The sequence below is a fragment of the Coenobita brevimanus genome, chromosome 91, assembly GCF_032717465.1.
Source record: "Coenobita brevimanus isolate Jiangsu-jjx chromosome 91, ASM3271746v2, whole genome shotgun sequence".
Lineage (NCBI taxonomy): Eukaryota > Metazoa > Arthropoda > Malacostraca > Decapoda > Coenobitidae > Coenobita > Coenobita brevimanus.
The window spans coordinates 31,946,896-31,973,105 of NC_137044.1; the positions used below are offsets into that span (position 1 = coordinate 31,946,896).

The window sequence follows — 26,210 nt, forward strand, 5'->3', positions numbered from 1 at the left end:
CACTTCGTGATTAGCACCATATTTTAGCGTAAACCTCTAGCTACAGCCCTACCGAAAGCCAGCTGCTTACACGAACCCAGCGATCTGTGTTACTGAGAGCGGAAATGACGTGAGATAGACAGGATTACTATCTATCTATTTATTGCCAGACGCCTTAATCCCGTAAGGGGTGGCCACAAACAAATTGCCTCCATGTCGCCCTGTCCCCCGCCATTTCATTGCCCTGCTACCAGCTCACACGCCCCTCTCTCATATACCCCTCCACTCCATATTTCCATCTCATCCTTGGCCTCCCCCTCCGTCTCCCTCCCTCCATCTCGGTCACATACACTCTCCTCGTCAGTCTCTCACTCTCCATTCTCTCCACATGGCCAAACCACCTCAGTGTGTTTCTCCTAACGCTTCCTATCACATCCACGTCCACACCACAACGCTCCTTCGTCCGTTTATAAATTTCCCATAGATCAGTGACTCAGTATGGCAATATTAGGGCTTTATATTATGCTTTCCATAGCACTTCTTCGTGACTAGCACTGCGTTTTAGTGTTAATCTTTTGCTATTGAACTCAAGATGGCCGACCTCTTAAACGAACGCAGTGCTCTATGCTTACTGGAGACTCAGGAAAGAGAGAGAGAGAGAGAGAGAGAGAGAGAGAGAGAGAGAGAGAGAGAGGTTTTATTTTCTTTACTAATATTACTTGCCTAATATTACCACCAAAATGAAGAAAATGAGATGCCAAGATAGTGAGACTTAGTGGGATGTGGTGTGTGGTGGTGTGGTATTGTGGTGGTGTGGTATTGTGGTGGTGTGCTATTGTGGTGGTGTGGTATTGTGGTGGTGTGGTATTGTGGTGGTGTGGTATTGTGGTGGTGTGGTATTGTGGTAGTGTGGTATTGTGGTGATATTGTACTGTGGTGATGTGGTATTGTGGTGGTGTGGTATTGTGGTGGTGTGGTACTGTGGTGGTGTGGTATTGTGGTGGTGTGGCAGTGTGGTGGTGTGGTATGATTTTGAGGTAGTGGTGTACATATTATCTACCTATATAGTGTGAAAGAGAGAGAGAGAGAGAGAGAGAGAGAGGAGATAAGAGGTGAGCAAAGACGTGATGGCGTCAGACCCAGTGAGTGAAGACGTTCCCTCCTCTCTCCTTCCTTTTCTCTTTCCCTCCATCCTTTCCTTCCTCCTTTCCTCCCTCCCTCCCGCCCTCCTTTTCCCTTTCCCTCTGTTTCCCTCCTTGCCTCCTTCCCTGTTTCCTTCCTTTTTTGCCCTCCTTTCTCTCTCTCTCTCTCTCTCTCTCTCTCTCTCTCTCTCTCTCTCTTTCTCTCTCTCTCTCTCTCCCGTGTTTTTCTTCCTCCTTTACCTTCCTTTATCGTTCTTTTCTGTCGCTTCCTCGCCTCTCTTTCTTCTCTTTCATTGCCTTCCTTCCTCCTTGATTTCCTACCGCGTTTCTTCCCCCTTTTGTGTGTGTGTTTCTCTCTCTCTCTACCTTTCTCCCTTTCTCCATTCTTTCCTTCCTTCCTTCCTTCTTTCCTTCATTCCCTCTCTTCAGTCAGAGGACTTTATCTTCTTTCTTCCTTCTTCTTTCTTCTTCCCCCTAAAATTCGTCTTCTTCCACCCTCTCTCTCTCTCTCTCTCTCTCTCTCTCTCTCTCTCTCTCTCTCTCTCTCTCTCTCTCTCTCTCTCTCTCATTGTTAATTCCCTCTTCGTCTCTCCATATTCTGTGCATTGGTAACCCATTCTTCCTCTTTCTTCCTCCCTCCTTCTCTCCAGCTTAATCTCTCTCCTTTCCTCCTTTCTTTCCTTCCCATCGTTTCCCTTCCATTCTTCCTCCCTCTCCTCTCTCCTCTCCTGCGTCCTTCTGTCTCTTTCTCCACCTCCTGCCCCCCCCCCATCATTGTGTGTGTGTGTGTGTGTGTGTGTGTGTGTGTGTGTGTGTGTGTGTGTGTGTGTGTGTGTGTGTGTGTGTGAGTGAGTGTTCTTACCTAATTGTTCTTACCTAATTGTGTCTTTACAGGAATGAGTCAAGCTCGTACTGTCCCGTGTCTTAAACCATATTTATCGTACATATCCTTAAATCTGTGAATTGTTTTGGCACACACTGTTTCATTCGGCAGTGCATTCCATTGATCAATTGCTCTGTTTGGGAAACTGAATTTCCTTACGTCTTTATCACCTCTCTTCTTATGCAGTTTTTTTCAGTGTCCTCTTGCTGATGCTTCTCCATATGTTAAGTAATCATTTATGTCTATTTTCTCCTTCCCTGATATGCACTTATATAGCATTATCATGTCACCTCTTTTCCTTCTTTCCTATAGTGTTGGTAGATTCAGTTTATTTAGTCTTTCTTCGTAGCTTAGGTCCCTTAAGCTTGGTATCCATCTTGTAGAGGCCCTTTGAACTTTTTCAATCTTGTCTATGTGTTTTTTGAGATGAGGACTCCAGACTACTGATGCATATTCCAGGGTTGGTCTAATGAATGATGTTATTATCCTTCTTAGCATGTCTTCATTTATGTATGTGAATGCTATTCTCATATTTGCAAGCAGTGTATACATGTTCCGTACCTTCTCGCTGATGTGGTCAGCCGGAGATAGTCTGTTATTGATAATCACACCTAGGTCTTTCTCTCTTTCTGATGTGTATAGGGTTTTATTTACTAACTTATAATCCCAATCAGGTCTTTTTCCACTTTTACCAAACTTGATTACATGACACTTGTCCACATTGAATTCCATTTGCCATGTATTACTCCATTCATGAAGTTTATTTAATTCTTCTTGTAGCTCTTTACAAGAGTCTGTGTTAGTAATTCTCCTTTGTATTTTTGCATCATCTGCAAACATATTCAGATAGCTCTCATTTCCAGTGTTACTGTTTATATCATTTATATACACTAAAAACATGATTGGTGCCAGCACTGAACCCTGTGGTACTCCACTAGCCACTTCTTTCCATGATGAGTAGTTTCCTCTTAGTACTGTTCTCATTTCTCTTTTTATGAGAAAATCTTGCATCCAACACTACAGTTTGCCTCGAATTCCTCCTTGACGGTACAGTTTCCATAAAAGTCTTTGGTGTGGTACTGTGTCAAAAGCTTTCTTGAAATCTAAATAGATACTGTCCACCCATCCTTCTCTTTCCTGTATTGTGTTTGTTACTCTGTCATAGTAGCTCAACAGATTAGTTAAACATGAGTTTCCTTTTCTGAAACCAAACTGTCTTTCTGTTATCATACTGTGTTGTTCTAGATGATTTACCCAAGCTTTTCTTATAAGCTTATCTAATACCTTGCTTACAACACTGGTCAGTGATACTGGTCAGTAGTTGAGTGGATTTTGTCTATTTCCTTTCTTCAATGAGGGGACGATATTTGCTTTTTTCCAAATATCAGGTAGTTTACCTTGACTCAAGGATTTCTTGAAAATTAAAAATAATGGTTTACTTAACTCCTTTGCACATTCTCGTAGTACCCAACATGAAATTTCATCAGGACCACTTGCTCTGTCTGATTTACCTAACTCCTCCTGTATTATTTTTTCTGCTACTTGTATATCTGGTAGTATGTGTGGACATGCATGTTCCACATAGTCCCTCTCAAATTTTTTTTCTTCTGTAAAAACTAATTGGAAATTCTTATTTAGTGCTTCACAAATATCTTTCTCTTGTGTATAAGTGATTCCCTCGTCCGTAATGGATTGTATTATATCTTTTACTTTGGTTTTGCTTCTGATATAGCTGTAAAACAGCTTTGGTTGATCACTACTTTTATTTATTATATCCTCCTCAAACTGTTTTTGGGCTTCCCTCCTTATTCTTGTATAATAGTTTCTTGCCTGTTTGTGTGTGTGTGTGTGTGTGTGTGTGTGTGTGTGTGTGTGTGTGTGTGTTTTCTGATGTATCTATGTATCTATATGTTTGGATGTATGTATGTATTTCTGTGTGGTACGCATGTACAGGTGTATGTATATAAGTATGTATGTGTGCATATGCATGTATGTATGTATGTATATATTGTTACGGAACAGAGAAAGATAATGTACATTTTAAGTGAGAATACTAAAAATCACTACTGTCCAGTAAAGTTCCAGGTTCAAAACAAAAGAGTTAGGTAAAATTACAAGTTAAAGTTTCATGCTCAAACTAACAACAAAACATTCAGGACTCATAAGGATAATGTAATGGCAAAAAACAGGTTAAATATATGGCTAACTGCAATAGCCTCTATTAACACGAAATTAGCAAGAGTAAATTTATCTAAGTCAGCCCTGATAAATTGAAAATACACTGGATAATGCTCAGTTAATGCAAGATAAATTATTACAGATACAAAATATTATTAATAATTGGCTGACATAAAACCTTACAATAATCACAAAAGCCTTACTAGGCCTAAGAATTAACACCTTACGCTACACAGTACAAGAAAAAAAAAATGTAATAACACTTATACTCAAATTACACAGCTGCTAGATGGTTGGAGACTTCCTGAGCACTCACAATAATAACAACTGTACAGGGGAGGACAGAGATGTGAACAAAATGAAGAGTAGATCTAAGTGGCAATTAACGTAGAGACTGAGCTCATTATATAGGGGCCGGCAGAGCTTGATACAACTTGTAAGAAGGACGCACAAATGAAGCCAGAGGGGACAAAGAGTTGACACTCCTGCTCTGAACAACAGAAAGAACGACTTACTCTACTATAAGAGAGGAGGGGGGGAGTGAGGTAGAACACGCTCGTGATCAAACATGCAGCATACTGTACGTTAGAATTACACAAAGGATGATGAAATCATAGGCTATGTAACACCTCCCCACAAAGAAAAAGAAATTTACAAAGGAAATTTCTTATTACTCTAAAACAATCTGTCTAAAGTCTAGATAAGGAATTTGCAATAACATTTTCTTTCCCCTTGACATGTTGTATGTCTAATGAATACTCCTGAAGAAGTAGACTCCATCTTGTCAATCTCTGATATTTATCTTTAAACTTACTAAGGAATTTCAGTGGGTTATGATCGGTATAAATGACTATGGGGTCAAAACCAGAACACAAATAAAATGAAAAATGCTGTAAACCCAAAATCAAGGCCAAAATCTCTTTCTCAATAGTTGAGTAGTTCTTTTGAGGTGGAGTGAACTTCTTACTGTAATAAGATACAGGATGTTCAATACCCTGATCATCCTCTTGCAGCAAAACAGCCCCAGCTCCTGTTTCACTTGCATCGCCAGCCCTCTTAAAAGGCTTAGCAAAATTTGGAGTAGCGAGCACTGGCTGACTTAATAGGATAGCTTTAAGTTTGTTGAAAGAGGATTCACAGTTATCGGTCCAGACAAATTTAACTCCCTTTTTCAGTAGGTCTGTAAGTGGTGACACAAGAATTGAAAAGTTAAGAACAAATCTCCTGTAATAACCTACCATTCCCAAAAATCTTTGTACCTCTTTCCTACTTTTAGGTCTGGGAAGATCACTTACAACCTGAACCTTAGCTCCTGGTGGTGCAACATGTCCATCACCAATTACGTACCCAAGGTACTGAACTTTAGCTTGACCAAACTCACACTTTGATAAATTAGCTACAAGATTAGCATGAACCAAACGCTCAAGAAATTTACTGACATGGCATAGGTGATCTTTCCAGTTGTCACTGAAGATTAATACATCATCAATATAAACAACACACCCTGCCAAACCCTCTGTTACAACATTCATGAGCTTCTGAAATGTGGCTGGTGCATTCTTCATACCATATGTCATTACAGAACATGCAATAGTCTTTCCTAGTGTTACAAAACATGAGATCTCCCTAGCACGTTCAGTCATAGGTACTTGCCAGTATCCCTTTAACAAATCAAACTTACTTATGTACCTAGCCTTTCCGATCTTGCCTATGCAATCTTCCAAGCAAGGGAGAGGGTAAGTGTCTGTTTTGGTTATTTGATTAACACGTCTCTAGTCGATGGAAAGCCGCTGTGACCCACCTGGCTTAGGGACTAGAGTGACAGGAGAACTCCACTCGCTCTGACAGGGCTCAATCATCTTGTGGTCCAACAGGTAGCCAAGCTCCTTCTGGATGAGAGGAACTTTCACTGGGTTCACACGGTAAGGAGGCAATTTAATTGGCTTTGCGTCTCCAACATCGACATCATGCATCAACACAGTGGTTCTTCCTGGAGTGGCACGGAACACTTGCGGGTACTCCTGCAGTAATGCCGAAAACTCCTGCCTTTCCTCGGGAGGTAGATGAGAAAGCTTAGTCTGGAGATCATTCATGATATCAGGATTCTTCCCCAAACTATCACTCAGGCTCATCCTGCATGGGAGAACTTCACTTGCAGACTCGGGTGGAACAGCTACAGTGCAGACTGGGTTATTTTCGTCCCGCCTGTGATATAACTTTAGCATGTTGATGTGACATAGTTGCTTGTTCTTTCTACGATCTGGTGTGGCGATGACATAGTTGACATCACTGACTTTCTTCTCCACGAAATAAGGACCACTAAACTTGGCTTGAAGAGGTTGCCCATGCACCGGTAGCAGAATCAAAACCTGATCTCCTGGCTGAAAGTGGCGTAACCTGGACTTCTTATCATACCAAGTCTTCATCTTCTCCTGAGCAGCTCCTAAATTCTCTCTCGCCAGCTGTAAAACAGTGGACAGCCGTTCTTTGAACTTCATCACATACTCCAGCAGGTTGACGTCATCTTCCTCCGACAGCCAGCATTCCTTGAGTAGCTTAAGGGGTCCTCTTACTTCATGGCCAAACAGTAGTTCAAAAGGTGAGAAGCCCAGTGATTCATTTGGAGATTCTCTTGCGGCAAATACAACGAATGGAAGACCTTTATCCCAATCTTTCTGATGTTCCAAACAGTATTTCTTGAGCATCGATTTGAGTGTTTGATGATATCAATCCAACGCTCCTTGGGTCTGGGGATGGTAAGCTGAAGACGTGATCTGGGTGATGCCCAACTCTTTCAGAGACTGCTTGAAAATATTTGACATGAAATTACTTCCCCGGTCTGACTGTACCTGCTTGGGCAGACCAAACTTTGTGAAGAACCCTAGCATTTCCTTAACCACGTTCTTTGCTAAGATATTTCTAAGTGGAATGGCTTCAGGATAACGAGTAGCCATATCAATCAGGGTCAACACATAAGAAAATCCTGAAGAAGTCTTAGGAAGAGGGCCCACAATATCCACCAACACACGGGTGAATGGCGCCTCAAAAGGAGGAATGGGAACTAGAGGTGCAACCTTTTCGGTCTGATTACACTTCCCCACAACTTGACAGGTGTGACAAGACTTACAATACCAGGAAACATCCCTGAAAATACCTGGCCAGTAGAAGTGTTTCAAAATGCGTGCCACAGTCTTCCTCACTCCAAGGTGTCCTGCCAAACTAGGAATCATGAGCCACTCTAATGATATCCTGCCTACAAACATGAGGGATGACAACTTGATGTACAACCTCCCATTCACAGTCGGCTGATGCTGTTCGGGGTCTCCACTTCCTCATAAGTACTCCTGATTTTATATAATAACAAGTAGGAGCATCAGCTGACTCTTCCTCACTGCAAGCAGAGTTAGCTAGACCTTTCAACTCAGGATCAGCAACCTGCAACTCAACGAACTCTTGACGAGACAAATTATCAACACTACGGGGTACTGCCTCATCTGGTGAGTGGTCCAAATTAGCAAGAAAAGTGTCAGCTAGGATAACATCATCATCATCATTATCCTCTAAGTCACCAGTAACTTTAGACTTAGCCCTAGTGACAGCACATGCAGGGAACACATCAGGGACATCACAATCCTGGGCCGCAGCCACTGGCTCACTAGACAACTGATGAGCTGGACACACTTGACTTCCACCAATATCATTTCCAAGTAAGAAAGTTACACCTGACATTGGGAGTGTCTCAACCAACCCAACCATAACAGAACCATTAACAAAACCAGACTCTAAATTCACTCTGCACAGAGGGACAGAGAAGTAATTATTCCCTACACCTTGTAAGATTACAGTTTCATCAGAGGAATTAACATTAGAGCCTAGAACACTGGTCAGCATAAGGGATTGGCAAGCACCCGTATCACGATATATTTTAACTGATTTCCTGTCATTACTGTCCAGAGGACTGACAAAACCATCAGACAGGAAATTAGCACATGAACTCTTGAGAGTGTCACCCACGTTACTGCTCAAAAGAGGAGCTCCATCATGAGAATTTAAGTTACCCCTCAAAGCAGGTTCACTTAACTCAGTTAAAGAATTCTGGGAACTCTCAAGGGTAGACACTAGACCAATTGACTGAATATTTAAAGACTCCTTTTTGTTCACATCACGCTGTCTCCTGAAACATTTCTCCGTAGTATGACCAAGCTTACTACAATAAGTACATTTACTTTTCTGAAACCTAGAGGTGAAGCTGGTATTTACTTCCTGAGAAACATCATCTTTATTCTCTTTCCTGTTACCTGTACTCTGAGTAGAGGCAACGTAGTTACTCTCAGCTTTCCTTTTTTCTCTAGAATATCTCTTGTGAGTGAGAACATATTCATCAGCTAAAACTGCAGCATCAGACAAATTATCTATTCTTCTCTCATCAAGATATAGGCTTACATCTTTACTAATACACCTTCTGAAATCCTCCAGCAAAATCATCTGCTTAAATTTACCAAAATCAGAATCCACATTCTTAGAATTTAACCACTGCTCTAACAGATCTTCTTTGATTTTTGCATACTCAACATGGGATTGCTTATCTTGCTTATAAGTTGTCCTAAATTTTACTCTATAGGCTTCAGGAACAAGCTCATAGGCCTTAAGAATCAAGCTCCTAACGACATCATAATTATCAGATTGATCCTGAGGCAAAGATGCATAAGTCACTTGAGCTTTACCGGTGAGAACAGTTTGAAGGAGTACTGGCCAATACTCTTTGGGCCAATTAAAACCTGTAGCTACCCTCTCAAACAACTGAAAATACTTGGTTAAATCAGATTCATTAAAAGGAGGGACAAGTTTAACATTTTTAGCCACATCAAAATCATCAGAGCTAGATGATCCAGTTCCACCTTGTTTCATGCGATACTCATGGTCTGCCTGAATCCTAGGAAGTTCAACTTGTGCCTGAAACTCAGCCTCCTTAGCATTTGCCTGAAATTCAGCCTCCTTAGTACGAGCCTCCTGCAGGGCTAGCTGTAACTTAGCTAATTCAATCTGCGTTTGCTCATTTGGAGGAGTTACATTAAACAAGCTTTCATTAATCATGTCAACAATTTGATCTTTAGAATGATGAGAGCGAACAGCAATTCCCAACTGTTGAGCAACAAGCTTAACTTCATTCTTTGTTCTGTTTTCTACATCACACACTGTTTGCACATTTGACAAAAAATCTTTGGCTTCATCAAGCGTAGTAATAGTAGACATCATGAATAAATCACAGTCACAAAATATCAACCAATATCCTTATGATAGTATCCTGAATATCCTGGCGAGGTCGCCAAATTTATGTTACGGAACAGAGAAAGATAATGTACACTTTAAGTGAGAATACTAAAAATCACTACTGTCCCGTAAAGTTCCAGGTTCAAAACAAAAGAGTTAGGTAAAATTACAAGTTAAAGTTTAATGCTCAAACTAACAACAAAACATTCAGGACTCATAAGGATAATGTAATGGCAAAAAACAGGTTAAATATATGGTTAACTGCAATAGCCTCTATTAACACGAAATTAGCAAGAGTAAATTTATCTAAGTCAGCCCTGATAAATTGAAAATACACTGGATAATGCTCAGTTAATGCAAGATAAATTATTACAGATACAAAATATTTTTAATAATTGGCTGACATAAAGCCTTACATTAATCACAAAAACCTTACTAGGCCTAAGAATTAACACCTTACGCTACACAGTACAAGAAAAAAAAATGTAATAACACTTATACTCAAATTACACAGCTGCTAGATGGTTGGAGACTTCCTGAGCACTCACAATAATAACAACTGTACATGGGAGGACAGAGATGTGAAGAAAATGAAGAGTAGATCTAAATGGCAATTAACGTAGAGACTGAGCTCATTATATAGGGGCCGGCAGAGCTTGATACAACTTGTAAGAAGGACGCGCAAATGAAGCCAGAGGGGACAAAGAGTTGACACTCCTGCTCTGAATAACAGAAAGAATGACTTACTCTACTATAAGGGAGGAGGGGGGGAGTGAGGTAGAACACGCTCGTGATCAAACATGCAGCATACTGTGCGTTAGAATTACACAAAGGATGATGAAATCATAGGCTATGTAACAATATGTATGTATGTACGTGTGTATGTATGTGCGTATGTATGTATGTATGTACGTGTATGTATGTGGTGGGTATACACAAAGGCACGTGTACACACAACACCCATACATTACCCCATCACACCCCTTCCTTCCCCTCCACTCTGCCTTATTCCTGTTGTTTGGCGCTGGCGGGGGCTAGATTAACACTCACTCTCTCTCTCTCTCTCTCTCTCTCTCTCTCTCTCTCTCTCTCTCTCTCTCTCTCTCTCAGCCAAGAGAGTACACATATACGCAGCACCAACTTCAAACAGTTTATTTACTGAGACACACACACACACACACACACACACACACATCCTAAGTATTCCTCATACAATATGTACTTTTTGCTTGGATAGCACTTGCACTGAAAGCTTGAAAGGATTAAAATTGAAAGAGAGAGAGAGAGAGAGAGAGAGAGAGAAATGAAATGGGAATCTGTGTGTGTGTGTGTGTGTGTGTGTGTGTGTGTGTGTGTGTGTGTGTGTGTGTGTTTGTGTGTGTGTGTGTGTGTGTGTGTGTGTGTGTGTGTGTGTGTGTGTAGAGTATATTTAAGTGTATGTTTGTATGAGTGCTTATGTCAGGGTGTGTGTGTGTGTGTGTATTTGAGAGAAGAATGTGTTTATGTGGAGAGAGAGAGAGAGAGAGAGTATAGTGTGTGTTGTCAGGGTATTGGAAAGTGCGTGTGTACGTAATTGTAAGGACGTGTGTGTATGTATGTAGATTATGTATTTACGTGATATATAAAGCTTTACACACACACACACACACGCACACACACACACACACACACACACACACACACACACACACACACACATCCTAAGTAATTCCTCATACAATATGTACTTTTTGCTTGGATAGCACTTGCACTGAAAGCCTGAAAGGATTAAAATTGAAAGAGAGAGAGAGAGAGAGAGAGAGAGAGAGAGAGAGAGAATGCAGGCAGTTACAGTCATACTTGGGGTCCGCTGGTGGGGGGAACGGGCCCGACGACGATCTACGGGTGTTAAAGTCTACGGAGGCGGCCTACCTACGATCGGCGACACCGCCACTCAGGACATCTTGGGTTGTGGGTGGGTAGACTCCACAGGACTGCGAGTGTTGATAAACACCTTTACTCAGGCAATTGAATGCCAGGAGCTGATACGTTACGTCTGGTCCATTGTGAAGAAAATGCGTTAGTTTACGTGCTGGGGTAGGAATTTTTTGCCCGTGTGCCAAACAATGTTAAATAATTGTGACACATTAAATGTGAGAAATGTGAGTGTAATATTCAGGAGGTCGGTATTGATATCGTAACGTCGCTTATATGCTATAAAGTTGTGAATTAAAAGTAATTAGTGCACCTTGGATATTAAGAATTGTGATTGATACTAGGCTGTCATAGAGAAGGTTCTGGTGTGCCACTGTACTTTACAGGCTAAGCTCACTGCTCACTGTCTGGCTGTTTGGAGTGTGATGGGATAAACGTTGTATGAACGAGAGTGTGACTAAGAGAGTTTATTAAAGAAAAAAAAAAGGGGGGGGAGAGAGGGGGGGTGGAACCTGAACATACCGGGCAGAACCTAACCTAACATACCAGGCAGAACCTAACCTAACATACCAGGCAGAACCCAACCTAACGTACCGGATGGAACATACCAGGCGGAACATATCAGCATGGACAACCCAGAAGGAAAGGAACATCTGGAACATGACGGGCAGAACGTAACCCATGGAACAGCTCAAAGGATAGTCAAGGAGGCCAGGCAAGCAACGGGCAGAGAGGAGTACGAGACGGAGGCTGCAGGAACGATGATGGACCAAAGAGAGGAGGAGAGGGTCGAATGCTTAGAGAAGTGGCCAGCAGTTGAAGGCAGACTGGCTGAGGCACGTGAGAACGTGTACATGAGAGTCCTCCTGCCGACTCTGCAAAACCTGCAAGAACAGAACACGGTGATCCATGATCGCTTGACACAGTTGGAGAACTTGATGGGAATGGAAGGGAGGAACGAGATGAGCTTGAGGCCACAGGTGCAACCAGAGACTATATCAGTACACGAAGGATCGGCAAAGAGGCCAAGATATAGTGATGGCATGGGAGACAAACAAATATGGGAGACTAGGGGAACCCAGCAGGGGGAGCAGGAACAGATGCAAGAGGCCGCGACTCTACATCAAGAAGAGTCAACAGTTAGCGGACAAAGGCCAGGGTGGCATAGGTCAGGGAATCCGAAAATGACTAGATCAGGAACAGAAGAGCTGACATACGCTGCCCCTATGTGCATGAAGGTGATAGCTTCCGGCTTGAAAGAATTGATTGCTGCCATGATGTTGCCACAGACCCAACTACCAACCTTCGAAGGGAATAGTCGGAGGGAGTATTGGGAGTTCATTCATGCATTCGAACAACACATAGGGAGGGCCACAGTCCCAGAGGAATATAAGCTGCAGACGCTCATGCAAGCATGTGCAGTGCCTGCCAGGAACACGTTACAAACATGCAACTATTTGGACCCAAGAGAGAGTTATGAGAAGGCGATGGCCATATTGGAGGACAGATATGGAGACATACATCAGTATGTCCAAGAGATTGTGGAAGGAATACTTGAAGGGCCCATGATCAAAGGTGAGGATGAGAGTGGCCTTAGAAAATTCGCAGACGAGTTGGGGTCTTGTATCTTGGGTCTGGAGACCAACGGGAGATTGGGGGAGTTGGACACCGTTCGCTCAATGGACGTGCTGTTGCATCAGTTACCTGAGAAGGCACTTATGCGGTATGAGAACGAAACTTTTGCCCACAAAAAACGATACGAGTATTATCCAGGCATTAAATGGTTGAAAACCTTTATCCTGGAGGAAGCGGACAGAGTGTGTGTGAGGAGGAGAACAGAGGAAAGGAAAGCAACCACCAAACAATCCACCGAGGTTGATGTTAGAGGAAATCCAGATGGGTGTGTGATCGCTTGGCCACCATTGGTGATGACAAACCTGTGAGTAAGAGACATGTGTCGGCTGTGTGCGGGGCTGCACACCCCGGTGGGTTGCAAGAAATTCCGTGCCATGAGAGTAGAAGAAAGGAGGGCCACAGACAGATGGCTCAAATACTGTTATGTTTGCTTGAATGATACCCACTTGGCAGCTGAGTGCCGGGCCTCAGTATGGTGTGACATAGAGGGTTGCACTTGGAAGCATTCGTGATGGATACACCCGACCGGCCCCACAAGGCAAAGGCAGGAGTCCCAATACCATTGGGAACCCAGGAAGGGAGACGGAGCAAAACCACAGATGGAGGATGAGAGGAAGCCAAGAGATGATCGTTGTTGATACACTCAGCAGGAACAGGCACATGGAAGCAAGAAGGGAGTACACCGAGCAGAGCCGGAGAAGAGAAGTGCTTCCTGTGGACAGACTGACAAACGTGATAAGGCAAGCATGGAGGGAACACTTAAGTGGCCCAAGCTCGAAAGGGGCAAAGGCGGGAACGAATGACTCACCACTACGGCAGGGACAACGCAGATACATGGGCAGCTTCGCAAGGTGGCGTTGCCCATTACTGAAGTAAAGGCAGCTAGTAAAGGCTCGGATGCTGTAGTCCAGACAAGAGCACTTTTGGACTCTGGCAGCAACCGAACCTTCTATATGACCCAGTTGGCAAGCAGGTTGGGAGCACCACGGAGAACCGTTTGGGTAACACTAGACACTATAACTCAGGTAACGGTGCAGCGAACTGAGGAGATAGACTTAGTAGTTAGCAGCGGGCATTCCCATAAACTGAACTGGAAGATATCGCTGCATGAGGTGATTGTCACTCAGCGACTCCTTGTAACTCTGTAACGATTCAGTAGCCTCTGTACAGGACATGGCACAATGGAGTCAACTGGTGGGAATAGAGCCACTGAACACGTATGAAGGTGAGATGCAACTGCTGATTGGTCTTGATGCTCTGCAAGCATTGATGCCCTTGGAGGTCAGGGCAGGGAGCAGTGGAGAACCCTTTGCAATAAGGATGACGCTGGGATGGACCGTCAGCAGACCTGTATGACCTCATGCTGAAGTGGAAGGCAGACCAGAGGAGGTAGGATGTGTGGCTGTAGTGGACTAGAATTCCCAGGAAACACGATTGGAGGAATAAATGCGACAGTTTTGGGAACTGGATGCAAGTTACTTGAAGAAGGGAGATGGCCTGTCCATTGAAGACAATAGGGTGATGAAACTGTGGTCAAGCACAGCGACAAAGGTGATAGGGCACTACCAACTCCCTATACCATTCAGACAAAATCCACCCAAGCTCCCAGACAACAAGTTAATGGCATTAAGGGGGTTAGAGGCCTGAAGAAGAGGCTGCTCAGAGACCCGCCCTTACGCCAGCGCTTCGCAGAAGAGATGCAGCTGCTGCTAGATAAAGGCTACGCCGAATCGGTGTCTCATAATGAACATCACGCAATGCCTCATGTGACCTGGTATCTGCCACACCTTCCGGTGTTAAACCCAAACAGGCCTGGAAAGGTGAGCATTGTATTCGACTGTGCAGCAGAATGTGGGTCAGAGTCTTAAACAGCCAGGTGCTACAAGGGCATGATCTAAATAACAAACTGCTGGGGGTACTCCTCCGGTTTTGCCAAGGATCAGTGGCCCTCATGGCGGACATAGAGGCTATGTTTTGCCAGGTCAAGGTAGCTCCGGAACACAGGGACGACCTACGATTTCTTTGGTGGCCAGAAGGGGATGTACAGGGGACCCAGTAACATACCGGATGATGGTACACCTTTTCGATGGAGTCTGGAGTCCGTCATGTGCCTCGTATGCTTTAAAACAAACCTTCCTAGATCACAGAGATGTATGTCCTGACAACGTGGTGGATGCCCAGTGGAATTTTTATGTGGACGACCTGCTTATCTCAGTGCAGTCTGCTGATGAAGGAATAAGGTTGGCAGAACAACTGCGACACATCACCTCGGTGGGCGGCTTCAGACTCACCAAGTGGGTGAGCAACAGTAAGGAAGTACGTGAATCCATTCCCAAATCAGAGAGGCATAAGGGAGTAAAGGAGATCGACATAGAACACAAGCCTCTTCCTGCAGAACGAGCACTTGAAGTAAGGTGGGACCTAGAGAAGGACCAAATGGCAGTGGTCATCAAATGCACTGAGCAAGGGGGGTCAGTTACAAGGAGGGATCTCTTGCATGTAATGAGCTCAGTATATGATTAACTTGGATTCCTTGCGCCATTCCTCATTCGCGCCAAGGTCATCTTCCAAAAGGAATGCAGGAGGAAGAAGGGGTGTGATGAAGTTATATCTGACAGCAATGAGGTCCAGTGGCAATGGTGGCTGGTAGAATTAACTCACCTCACAGATTTCAGGATACCATGGTGCTATGATCTGAGAGGTGCAAGGGGAATGCCATTTCAACTACATCACTTCTGTGATGCTTTGCAAGTGGCGTAGGGAGTAGTATCATACCTGAGGATCTCAGATGGGACCAGAGATGTTCACTGTGCCTTCATCTACGGAAAGGCCAAGCTGGCTCTGCTTAAACAGCTGACTACACCCCATCTGGAGTTATGTGCTGCCGTGTTGGCTCTCAAGGTTGACGGGACATTAAGGCACAAGCTGTCGGTCGACGTGGGAGGGTTCGTCTTCTGGACAGACAGTGTGATAGTACTACAGTATGTGCGTAACACAGGGAGGCGGTTTCACATGTTAGCAGCCAATCTAGTGGCGGCCATACACGAACAATCAGAAGTGACCCAGTGGAGGCATGTGGGTTCAATACTGAACCCAGCAGATGACGCGACACGAAGACTGAGTTGCTACGAAATGAACAGAGGGTGTAGATGGACTGAAGGGCCCGACTTTCTCTGGCAAGAGAACAATCACTGGCCACAAGAGCCCCGACTTATACTCGACTTGGGGGCAGACCCATAGGTAAAAGGAAATGCTACAACTATGGCAATGGGGGCTAAGCAAGGAGAAGACTCGCTGGTGAGATTGTGGTCCAGATACTCATCCTGGCACAGACTGCTGAGGGGAGTTTCATGGATTAGAAGGTTCTTGTATTGGAGGCAAATGGGAGGACCAAGGCAAGTTGACAAATCAAGACTGAGGGTGAGTGAGCTCCAAGCATCTCGAGAGGCAGTGTTGGGTTGTGTTTAATGGGAATAATATGTATCCGAGATAAAGGACCTGAAGGAGCGGGGTGCACTTAGGAAAATGGGCCCACTGTTCCGCTGGATCTGCACCTGGGGGAGGACGGACTCCTCCATGCCGGTGGACAGCTGGAGAAAGCCCCCTTGACGATGGACAGCAAATACCCCGTGCTGTTGCAGTGGGACCACCATGTCACGGAGCTAATAGTAAGAGAAATCCATGAGAACAAGACTTGGCACAGAACATACACTAGGAGTAATGAGCCAGGAGTTCTGGGTGCCAAAGGACGAAGGCTGATTGAGCGGGTGCTAAAACAGTGTCTCATTTGTCGCCAAGTCAATTGGAAGGAGTCACTGCAAAGACAAGCTAACCTCCCTGCTGACAGGGTATGTGTGGTGAAGGCACCGTTCACACACATTGGAGTGGACTGCTTTGGACCATTCATCGCAAAGCAGGGTAGGAATCGGGTGAAGTGGTGGGGTTGTCTGTTCACTTGTCTGAACTCAAGAGCCATATACCTGGAGATTCTTGATGGACTAGTCGCTGATTCATTCCTCAATGCAATAATGCGCTTCTCAGCAAAGAGGGGTGTACCAGAGCACATTCGTTCCAACAATGGAAGAAACATGAATAAAGCAAATAAGGAGCTCCGGGCCACAGCTCTCAGCTAGGAAAAGAATGACAAGGTCCACAGTGCACTGTTGAGGAAGGGAATTGAGTGGGAGTTCAACCCACCGATTGCATCGCACATGGGTGGTGTATGGGAGCGACAGATCCAGACAGTCAAGAAGGTCTTGCAAGCAATAGTAGGCATGCAAGTTGTGGACACTGGGCGACTCAACACATTCTTCTGTGAAGTGGAGGAGATAGTCAACGGAAGACCCATCAACCCGACCTCCAATGACGTCAGCAACCTCGAAGCACTTACTCCACTGCGTATTCTGTACAATAAGATGGTACCCCACTGCCTGTTAGGAGGTAAGGCCTAAGACCCTGTAGGGGATATCTACTGGAAGAGTTGGAAGCATGCACAGTTCCTAGCAGACCAGTTCTGGAAGCGATGGTTGAAGGTGTACTTACCATCTGTATGACAATGCCAGAAGCATTTCAAGCGGTTGCGTAATTTCCAAGTGGGGGACTTGGTATTGGTGACGGATTGGAATGTACCCCATAATCACTGGATTCTGGGGAAACTGGTAGAGGCGAATTCCGGTGATGATGGTGTGGTGAGGCATGTCAAGGTCAGGACGTCCACACGCAAAACCCTAACCCGCCCTGCGAACAAGCTGTGTCTGCTGGAAGGGAGCGGCGAGTGAAGGTGTATATGGTATTGGTCGTACCTGACCAACGGGGGGAGTCTTACCGCATCTAACGCGGTAAAGAGAGAGAAAGAGAGAGGGAGAGAGAGAGAGACAGAGAGACAGACAGAGAGAGTGTAGGAGAGAGAGGCACAAGAATGCTGACACGGTGTTTATATGAATGTACGGTCGCGTAAGCATAACATCCATTAGCCTAGCGGTAATGAACACCAGGCCTTAGAATAGACACTATGAGCGAGTGTGGGGACAGTGTGTGGGTAGTCGGGGACGAGTGAGGGACGAGGTGACGTCGATCCCTGGATTTACTAGACGGAGACTCCAAAAGGGTGGAGTTCAAGCGATGTGCGACTCCACGACCATCCTGTGAAAGTGTTATTGCTGTGAGAAAATTACGCCCGTGAGGGACTAGTGCTGTGTACTTCACACCCCTACCCACACACTGATACTGTAAGACGAAAATTGGACCCGCCACAAGTCAGTTGCCCTTGCTTACTTTAAGACTGCTTATTGATCTGAACACGGTTGATGTCACGACATAACCCAATTATAAATGTAGGAAAGTAAGGACGAGAATTAAAGCGATATGTGTATACGAAGTAAACTTTGGTAAATTGTAATTATGTGTATGACCAAGTGTTGTAACAATGACAGTGATGCCATTATAGCATACTGAGAGAGTAAAATTGCAATTCCAGGTATGACCGAATAAATAGTCGAATCCAGCTGGGCGGGTTTCATTACCCCGTTTCCCCCTCCAAGAGTGCAGGTGGTTACAGTATGTATGTATGTAATTATTCATGTATGTATATATTTACATATGATTATTTATATAGGTATGAACAGATTTGCTGTATAAGCATGTATGTACGTATGTATGTACAGTACGCATGTATGTATTTGCATCACACAATTCTTTGATCATTATCATCAATCCTTTCATCGCACACTCTGTTGAAGTTTCTCTCTCTCTCTCTCTCTCTCTCTCTCTCTCTCTCTCTCTCTCTCTCTCTCTCTCTCTCTCTCTCCTAGAAGGCCAGCTCTTTCCTCCCTCCCTCCCTACCTTATCCCTGCCTCTCCCTTCCTCACTTTTCTCTCCCTTTCTCTCCCTGTCAATTCTTAACGCACCTTGCCTCACTCTTCTTCAGCTTTCCTCTCCCTTCCTCACAGTACCTTCCCCTGCCTCATCCTTGCTCACCCTACCTCACTCTACCTCACCATGCCTCGCCTTGCTTCTCCCTGCTTTACTCTGCCTCATCCTAACTCATCCTACCTCACCCTACCTCACACTATCTCACCTTGCTTTCCCCTGCCTCATCCTGCTTCCTACTGCCTCACTCTGCCTCATTCTACCTCACCCTACCTCACCCTGCCTCGCTCTGCCTCAGTTTTCTTCCCGTTCCTCACCCTACCCCTTGTTCTTTCTTCATTTTCACTCCTCCTTTCCTCCCCACTCCTCCTCTCCACTCCACTCTTCCTCTCCTCTCAACTCCTCTCCACTCCTCTCCTTTCTTCTTCACTCCTCTCCACCAGACAAAATATCTCCACGTGTATTGAAGAACTACAGAATGAAATATCAAAGCCTTTATCTGAACTTTTTAACTTATCACTTAAGAGCAGTAAGGTGCCACATGAATGGAAGCTTGCTAACGTAACCCCAGTATTCAAAAAGGGCAACAGAGCCCAACCAGAAAACTACCGTCCAATTAGTTTAACATCGAACCAGAAAACTACCGCCCAATTAGTTTAACATCGGTGGTTTGCAAATTACTTGAAACTATTATCAGAGACAAGTTGGTGAAACAAAAACAAACAATCTCATAAAAGATTCTCAACATGGTTTTTGTAATAATCGCTCTTGTCTCACGAATCTGCTTGACTTTTTCAATGATATACTGAACATGTACGACGAGACTAAATCTGTTGATGTGGTCTACCTCTATTTTCAAAAGGCTTTTGACAAAGTTCCACACAAAAGACTCCTTCAAAAGCTAAAGGCCCATGGTTTCAGTGGCAGTGTTCTCGGGTGGGTAGAAGATTGGCTCACCGGACGAAAGCAAAGAGTTGTAATAAATGGAAAAGAGTCAGACTGGATAAACGTTACATGTGGAGTGCCATAGGGTTCAGTGTTAGGTCCCATTCTTTTCTTAATATATGTAAAAGGTATTGACGAAGGATTGTGTTGTAAGATTTCAAAATTTGCTGATGATACTAAAATAGGGAACAGAGCAGATACAGCACTGCAAAGGCAGGCAATTCAGAGAGATCTTGATCAACTGTTTAATTTGACTTAAGTCTGGCAAATGGATTTCAATTGTAATAAATGCAAAGTGCTAAACACTGGCAGTAAAAATGTAAGAGCTAGTTATAGCACGAATAATGTTCAACTTGACAGGGTAAAGCATGAAAAAGACTTAGGAGTTATAATAACAAACGATTTGAAACCAAGCAAACAATGTACAGAAGCTGTGAAAAAAGCCAATAAATTGATTGGATTTATAGGCAGAACATTTGAATATAAATCCGATAATATTGTCCTCACTTTGTATAATTCCTTAGTACATCCGCACTTGGAGTACTGAGTTCAGTTTTGGTCACCGTATTATAAAAAAGATATGGAAAAGCTTGAAAGAGAACAGCGAAGGATGACAAAGATGATACCTAGACTGAGAAATAAGCCATACAAGGAATGTTTAGAAGCCCTGAATCCATTTACTCAAACTAAATGGAGGTTACAAGGAGATCTAATTCAAGTATTCAAAATATTCAAAGGGCACAATAACATGGCTGTCGATAAATACGTCACAGTTGATCACTCGAATTATACTAGAGGCAATGGGCATAAAATAATTGGCAAACGATTCCAGTCGCATGAAGCTAAGCATTTCTTTTTCAGTAGAGTTGTAAATATATGGAATAAATTGCCCTACAATGTAGTACATTGTAATACAATACAAACCTTTGAAGGTCGCGTGGATAAGTATTTGTCGTCTAACCCCCAGCTTAATATGTTTACTTCTGAATAAAGCACTTGTGTATGTATAATTTTGTATTTTATTTTATTTTAGTTTTTTAGAGCGTGGATCAATTTATTAAATGCAAATATAGTACATGCACACACTTGGATATGCACAGACAGCCCTGAGTTAACGGTCACTACTCATACTTTCGACCTGTGATGGGCTGTGGATCACTGAGGGTCCCTGTTAGTTAAGTGGCCACCATCGGGATTTTTTTTTTTTAATGTACCAGGGGTCACTGCTTCAGGAGGTGACTTGTGTTCTTGTCCCGCATGGGAAAGTTCCTAGTCTCAGTGGAATGAATGGAGCTGGGGCCTGATTGACAGCTGCCTATCTTAATAGCGCCAGGCAAGGCTGCCACATCACCCATGAACGTCCACACTGTGCACTGTGCATATTCCATGCTGTGTCCGCAGACACCCTGTTAACTCAACGTACCCGTACATAGTGTCATGCATTAGTTATTTATTTATTCAATTATTCATTTTACTTTACTACTTTCAGGTTATTCATACTGGTAGCTTATAGATAAAGTATTATAGAATGTAGCTTTTCCTTTTCATTCTTTCCTATGAAATTTCCATGTCAGGTTTTCCATGTTGCATGGTGGTTTTTCTCACTTTTTTTCTTGTCAGTTTTAACTGGAGGGTTTGGAGGCAGGGGGAGCCTTCTTGCTTTACTATCCTTATCCTTCAGCATGTAGAGTTAGATCTTGTAGTCATAGTCTACTCCGTAACAAACAGCCTCGAAAGGACCATAAGGTCTGTTGCTGTTTGCTTTCCTTTGTACTCCTCTGTACTCCTTTGTACTCTCCTCTCCACTCCTCCTCTCCTATCCACTCTTCCTCTTTTCTCCACTCCTCCTCTCCTCTCCACTCCTTTCCTCTCCTTTCCACTCCTCTCCTTTCCTCTCCACTCCTTTCCTCTCCTCTCCATTCCTCTCCTCTCCTCTCCTCTTCTTTCCACTCCTCCTCTCCTCTCCACTCCTCTTCTCCTCTCCACTCCTCCTCTCCTCTCGTTTCTCCTGTTTTTTTTATTTCCTCGTCTGTCTCACTCCGATTTTCCCCTCTCTCCTTTTCTCTTCCCTCTTCTCTTTCTTCCCTCTTAACTCCTCTCCCCTCTTCCCTCACTTCTTACCCCTTTCACCACCTCTTCTCCCCCCCCTCCCTCCCCTCCCATCTCTCTTCCATTCTTTCCCTTCTCCTTTCCTTTCTTCCTTCATTCACATCCTCTTTTATTCCTCCTCTCCATCCTTTCCCTTCCCTCACTTTCTTACCTCACACCTTTCCTTCCATCCCTCCTTCCCCTTCCTTCCCCTCTCCTCTTCCTTCTCTCACTTTTTTTCCCTCCTCCTCCCTCCTCTTCCCTCTTCTCTTCCTTCATTTCTCTTCCTGCTCCTCTTCCATTTGGGATACTACCTCTCTCTTCTCTTCTCTTCTCGTATCTCCATCCTTCCTTCTTTTCTCTCATCCCTTCCCTTCCCTTCCTTCACCCTGCCTTTCCTTCCCTTCCCTTCCTTCACCCTGCCTTCCCTTCCCTTCCTTTCCTTCACCCTGCCTTCCCTTCCCTTCTCTTCCTTCACCCTGCTTTCCCTCACCTTCCTTTCTCTTCCCTTCCCTTCCTTTCCCTTCCCTTCCTTCACCCTGCCTTCCCTTCCCTTCCCTTCCCTTCCTTTCCCTTCCCTTCTCTTCCCTTCCCTCCCTTCCCGTCCCCTTCCCTTCCCTTCCCTTCCCTTCCCTTCCCTTCTATTCCCTTCCCTTCCTTCCCCTCCCTTCCCTTCCCTTCCCTTCCCTTCCTTCCGTTCCCTTCCCTTCCCTTCCCTTCCTTCCGTTCCCTTCCCTTCCCTTCCCTTCCTTCCCTTCCCTTCCCTTCCCTTCCCTTCTCTTCCCTTCCCTTCCCTTTCTTTCCCTTCCTTTCCCTTCCCTTCTCTGCCCTTCCCTTCCCTTCCCTTCTCTTCCCTTCCCTTTCTTCCCCTCCCTTCCCTTCCCTTCCCTTCCCATCCCTTCCCTTCCCTTCCTTTCTCTTCCATCCCCTCCCTTCCCTTCCCTCCCTTTCCCTTCTCTCCCTTCCCTTCCCTTCCCTTCTCTTCGCTTCCCTTCCCTTCCCTTCCCTTCCTTTCCCTTCGCTTCCCTTCCCTTCCCTTCCTTTTCCTTTCCTTCCTTTCCCTTCCCTTCCCTTCCCTTCCCTTCCCTTCCCTTCCCATCCCTTCCCTTCCCTTCCCTTCCCATCCCTTCCCTTCCCTTTCCTTCCCTTCCTTTCCCTTCCCTTCCCTTCCATCCCCTCCCTACCCTTCCCTTCCCTTCCCCTGCCTCCCTTTCCCTTCCCTTCCGTTCCTCACTCCTGTTTGTTCCTTCTGGCTTGAGTGTATGTACTTTGTCCCTCCCTACATCCTCCCACCTGCCTCACTTGTCATTCCTTGCTCACCCTGCCTTCCCCTGCCTCACCCTTCCTTCCACTGCCTCACTCTGGCTCACCCTGCCTTCCACTGCGTCACCTGCCTCACCCTGCCTTCCACTGCTCACCCTGCCTCAACTTGCCTTCCACTGCCTCACCCTGCCTCACCCTGCCTTCCACTGCCTCATCCTGCCTTCCACTGCCTCGCCCTGCCTTCCACTGCCTCACTGTGCCTTCCCCTGCCTCACTGTGCCTTCCCCTGCCTCACCTGCCTTCCACTGCCTCAACCTGCCTTCCACTGTCTCATCCTGCCTTCCACTGCCTCACCTTGCCTTCCACTGCTTCACCCTGCTTTCCACTGCCTCACCTTGTCTTCCATTGCCTCGCCCTGCCTTCCACTGCCTCATCCTGTCTTCCACTGCTTCACCCTGCCTTCCACTGCCTCACCCTGTCTTCCATTGCCTCACCCAGTCTTCGACTGCCTCACCCTGCTTTCCACTGCCTCACCCTATCTTCCATTGCCTCACCCTGCCTTCCACTGCCTCACCCTGCCATCCACTGCCTCACCCTGCCTTCCACTGCCTCACCCTCTTTCATCTACCTATCCTAAGACTTGCAGCAGAAATCCACGCCATAAATCTGGAAGTAATGGAATCCTGTCACATCCTGAATTTGTCCCTCTGTATTCCTCTGCCTCCCTTTCCTGTTCCTGCCTCTCCCAGCCTCCTCCTGCCCCGCCTCTCCTAGCCTCCCTCTGCTCGTCCTGCCTCACCCTGCTTCCTCCGCCTAACCTGATATGAAACGCTCCTGTCGCAATCCAGCTCGGCCGTTTGACTATATATTACCCTGTCTCTCTCTTAGCCTCCCTCTTTCATCTGCTTACCTCTCTCTCTCTCTCTCTCTCTCTCTCTCTCTCTCTCTCTCTCTCTCTCTCTCTCTCTCTCTCTCTCTCTCTCTCTCCTAGCCTCTTTTTTTTCTGCTTCTCATTGCTTTCTCTCTGTCTCTCTCTGCCTCTCCTAGTCTCTCTCTCTCTGTCTCTCTCTCTCTGCCTCTCCTAGTCTCTCTCTCTCTCTCTCTCTCTCTCTCTCTCTCTCTCTCTCTCTCTCTCCTCCTCCTCCTGGTTCTCCTACCTTTTCTCTTCTTTTTCTCCCTGCCTGTCCAGCCTCCTCTGGCTAATCTGACACCACCACCAAGAATCTAGTAGAGCAGGCCCTGTCACATCCCAGAGTCGACCTCCTGACGTATCACACCTACCTCTCCCGTCTCCTGCTTTCTCTGGTGTCGATTCCCGCTGCCTTATGCCTGCCTCGCCCTGCCTTACCCCTGCCTCACCTGTTATGCACACCTAGCCTCTCTCACTTTCCCCTACCTAATCTGAGATGAAAAATTCCCTTCACATCCCATCTCGCCTCAGAATTTTGCTATCTTATTCTCTCTTCCCCTGCCTTTCCCTGTCTCTTCAATCCTTTCCTTGCCTCTCCCAGCCTCTCCTTTGCCATACTATGCCGTGTCGGACCCTGCTTTTCTTCTGCCTACTCCTGTCTCTTCTTCCTAACTCGAAACCACAACCAATAAACTAGAAGTAGGGTCTTGTTGCAACCCAAATTCTTCCCTCTGAATTTTCCCTCCCCCTCTACGTCACCCTGCCTCACCCTGCCCACCCCTACTTCCTCCCTTCGACCCCTCCTAGTCTCTCTCTTCCTCTCTTTACCCTCCTGCTTATTGTGGTTACCTTGTTTTTCTCCTTTGATATATTTTTTGAAACGTGGATTGTTCTGTCCCACTCTAAATTCCTTTACCTTAGTTTCCCTCCTTACGTCTGCTTTCTTTTGCCTTTTCCTACCCTACCCTGCCTCAGCATGCCTTTTCCTGTCTCCCCTGCCTCTCACTGCCTTGCCTTTCTACCCCTGGCCTCCTGCTTCCCGTGCCTGTCTAGAAACTGAATTCGGTAAATAAGGAAAATCTTGTCACATCTCAAACTCGGTCCTTTGCACTTTCCTGCCTTACTCTGCCTAACTCCTGCCTCTCCTAGCTCGTGCTTGCCTCTCTTCCCCTTTCCTGTCTATCCCCTGCTTCCCCTGCCTCCTCTCCCTCACCCCTGCCTGTCCCTGCCTGCCCCTGCCTCACCTAAAACTCTGGGTGTAGTTAGACAGGGTCCTGGTGACTGGATCCCTCACCACCAGGAGTAACTTAGCGTCAGGCAGGTCTTTCACCCTGGCCGGTACCCCTGGCGTGGTGAAGTAAGCAGGGGTCTTCTCCACGGTCAGCTGCCCTTCCATACTCAGAGGCAGCTTGCTTCTGTGTGGGGGAGGGAAAGGCAAGAGGTAGAGAGGGAAAGCATAAGAGGAATAGACTGCACGGTATGATGGAATAGTTGCATATCTCACACCAGTATGTGTGGGGGAGGGAAAGGCAAGAGGTATAGAGGGAAAGCAGAAGAGGAATAGACTGCACGGTATGATGGAATAGTTGCATATCTCACACCAGTATGTATGTCAACGTCTACACATCGCAACACCCATCACATCATACCACATCGCTTCTACACCACCACATCATACCAGTACTCTCTTTCATCACACCACCACACCATACCGGGTCATTTCTACATCCCACTGTACTATATCAATGTAGTATAACACCAGTACTGTTATTATATACCATTTCATCTCTGTTATACCACTAACACCATTACACGTATATGACCAGTATTTTATATGTATGTGTCCATAGCTTTCTATCTGTCTGCTTTCCTACCAACCTACCTACCTGTCTGCCTGTATCTATCTATGTCTATCTATTCACAATATATATACGTACTGTACAGAGAGAGAGAGAGAGAGAGAGAGAGAGAGAGAGAGAGAGAGACCATGTGACGAATATGAAAGCAGGGGACGAATGACTTCAGTACTAAGAATCTCTCTCTCTCTCTCTCTCTCTCTCTCTCTCTTTTCATTTGTTATTTCCACAGTATTCCTGTTTCCTTCCTTTTGTCGCTTATTCGGTCCTTCCTTCCT

General features: G+C 45.3%; 1 protein-coding gene across 1 annotated transcript in view; it reads right to left on the reverse strand.

The window, feature by feature from the left end:
• The window catches only part of LOC145411950 (heparan sulfate glucosamine 3-O-sulfotransferase 3A1-like), a 63,794-nt gene that overhangs the window by 15,577 nt on the left and 22,007 nt on the right, over window positions 1-26,210 (reverse strand). Inside the window, exon 3 of the mRNA XM_080281919.1 lies at window positions 25,321-25,491. Coding sequence (XP_080138045.1) covers window positions 25,321-25,491 — 171 coding nt within the window. The remainder of the gene's footprint in view (window positions 1-25,320; window positions 25,492-26,210) is intronic.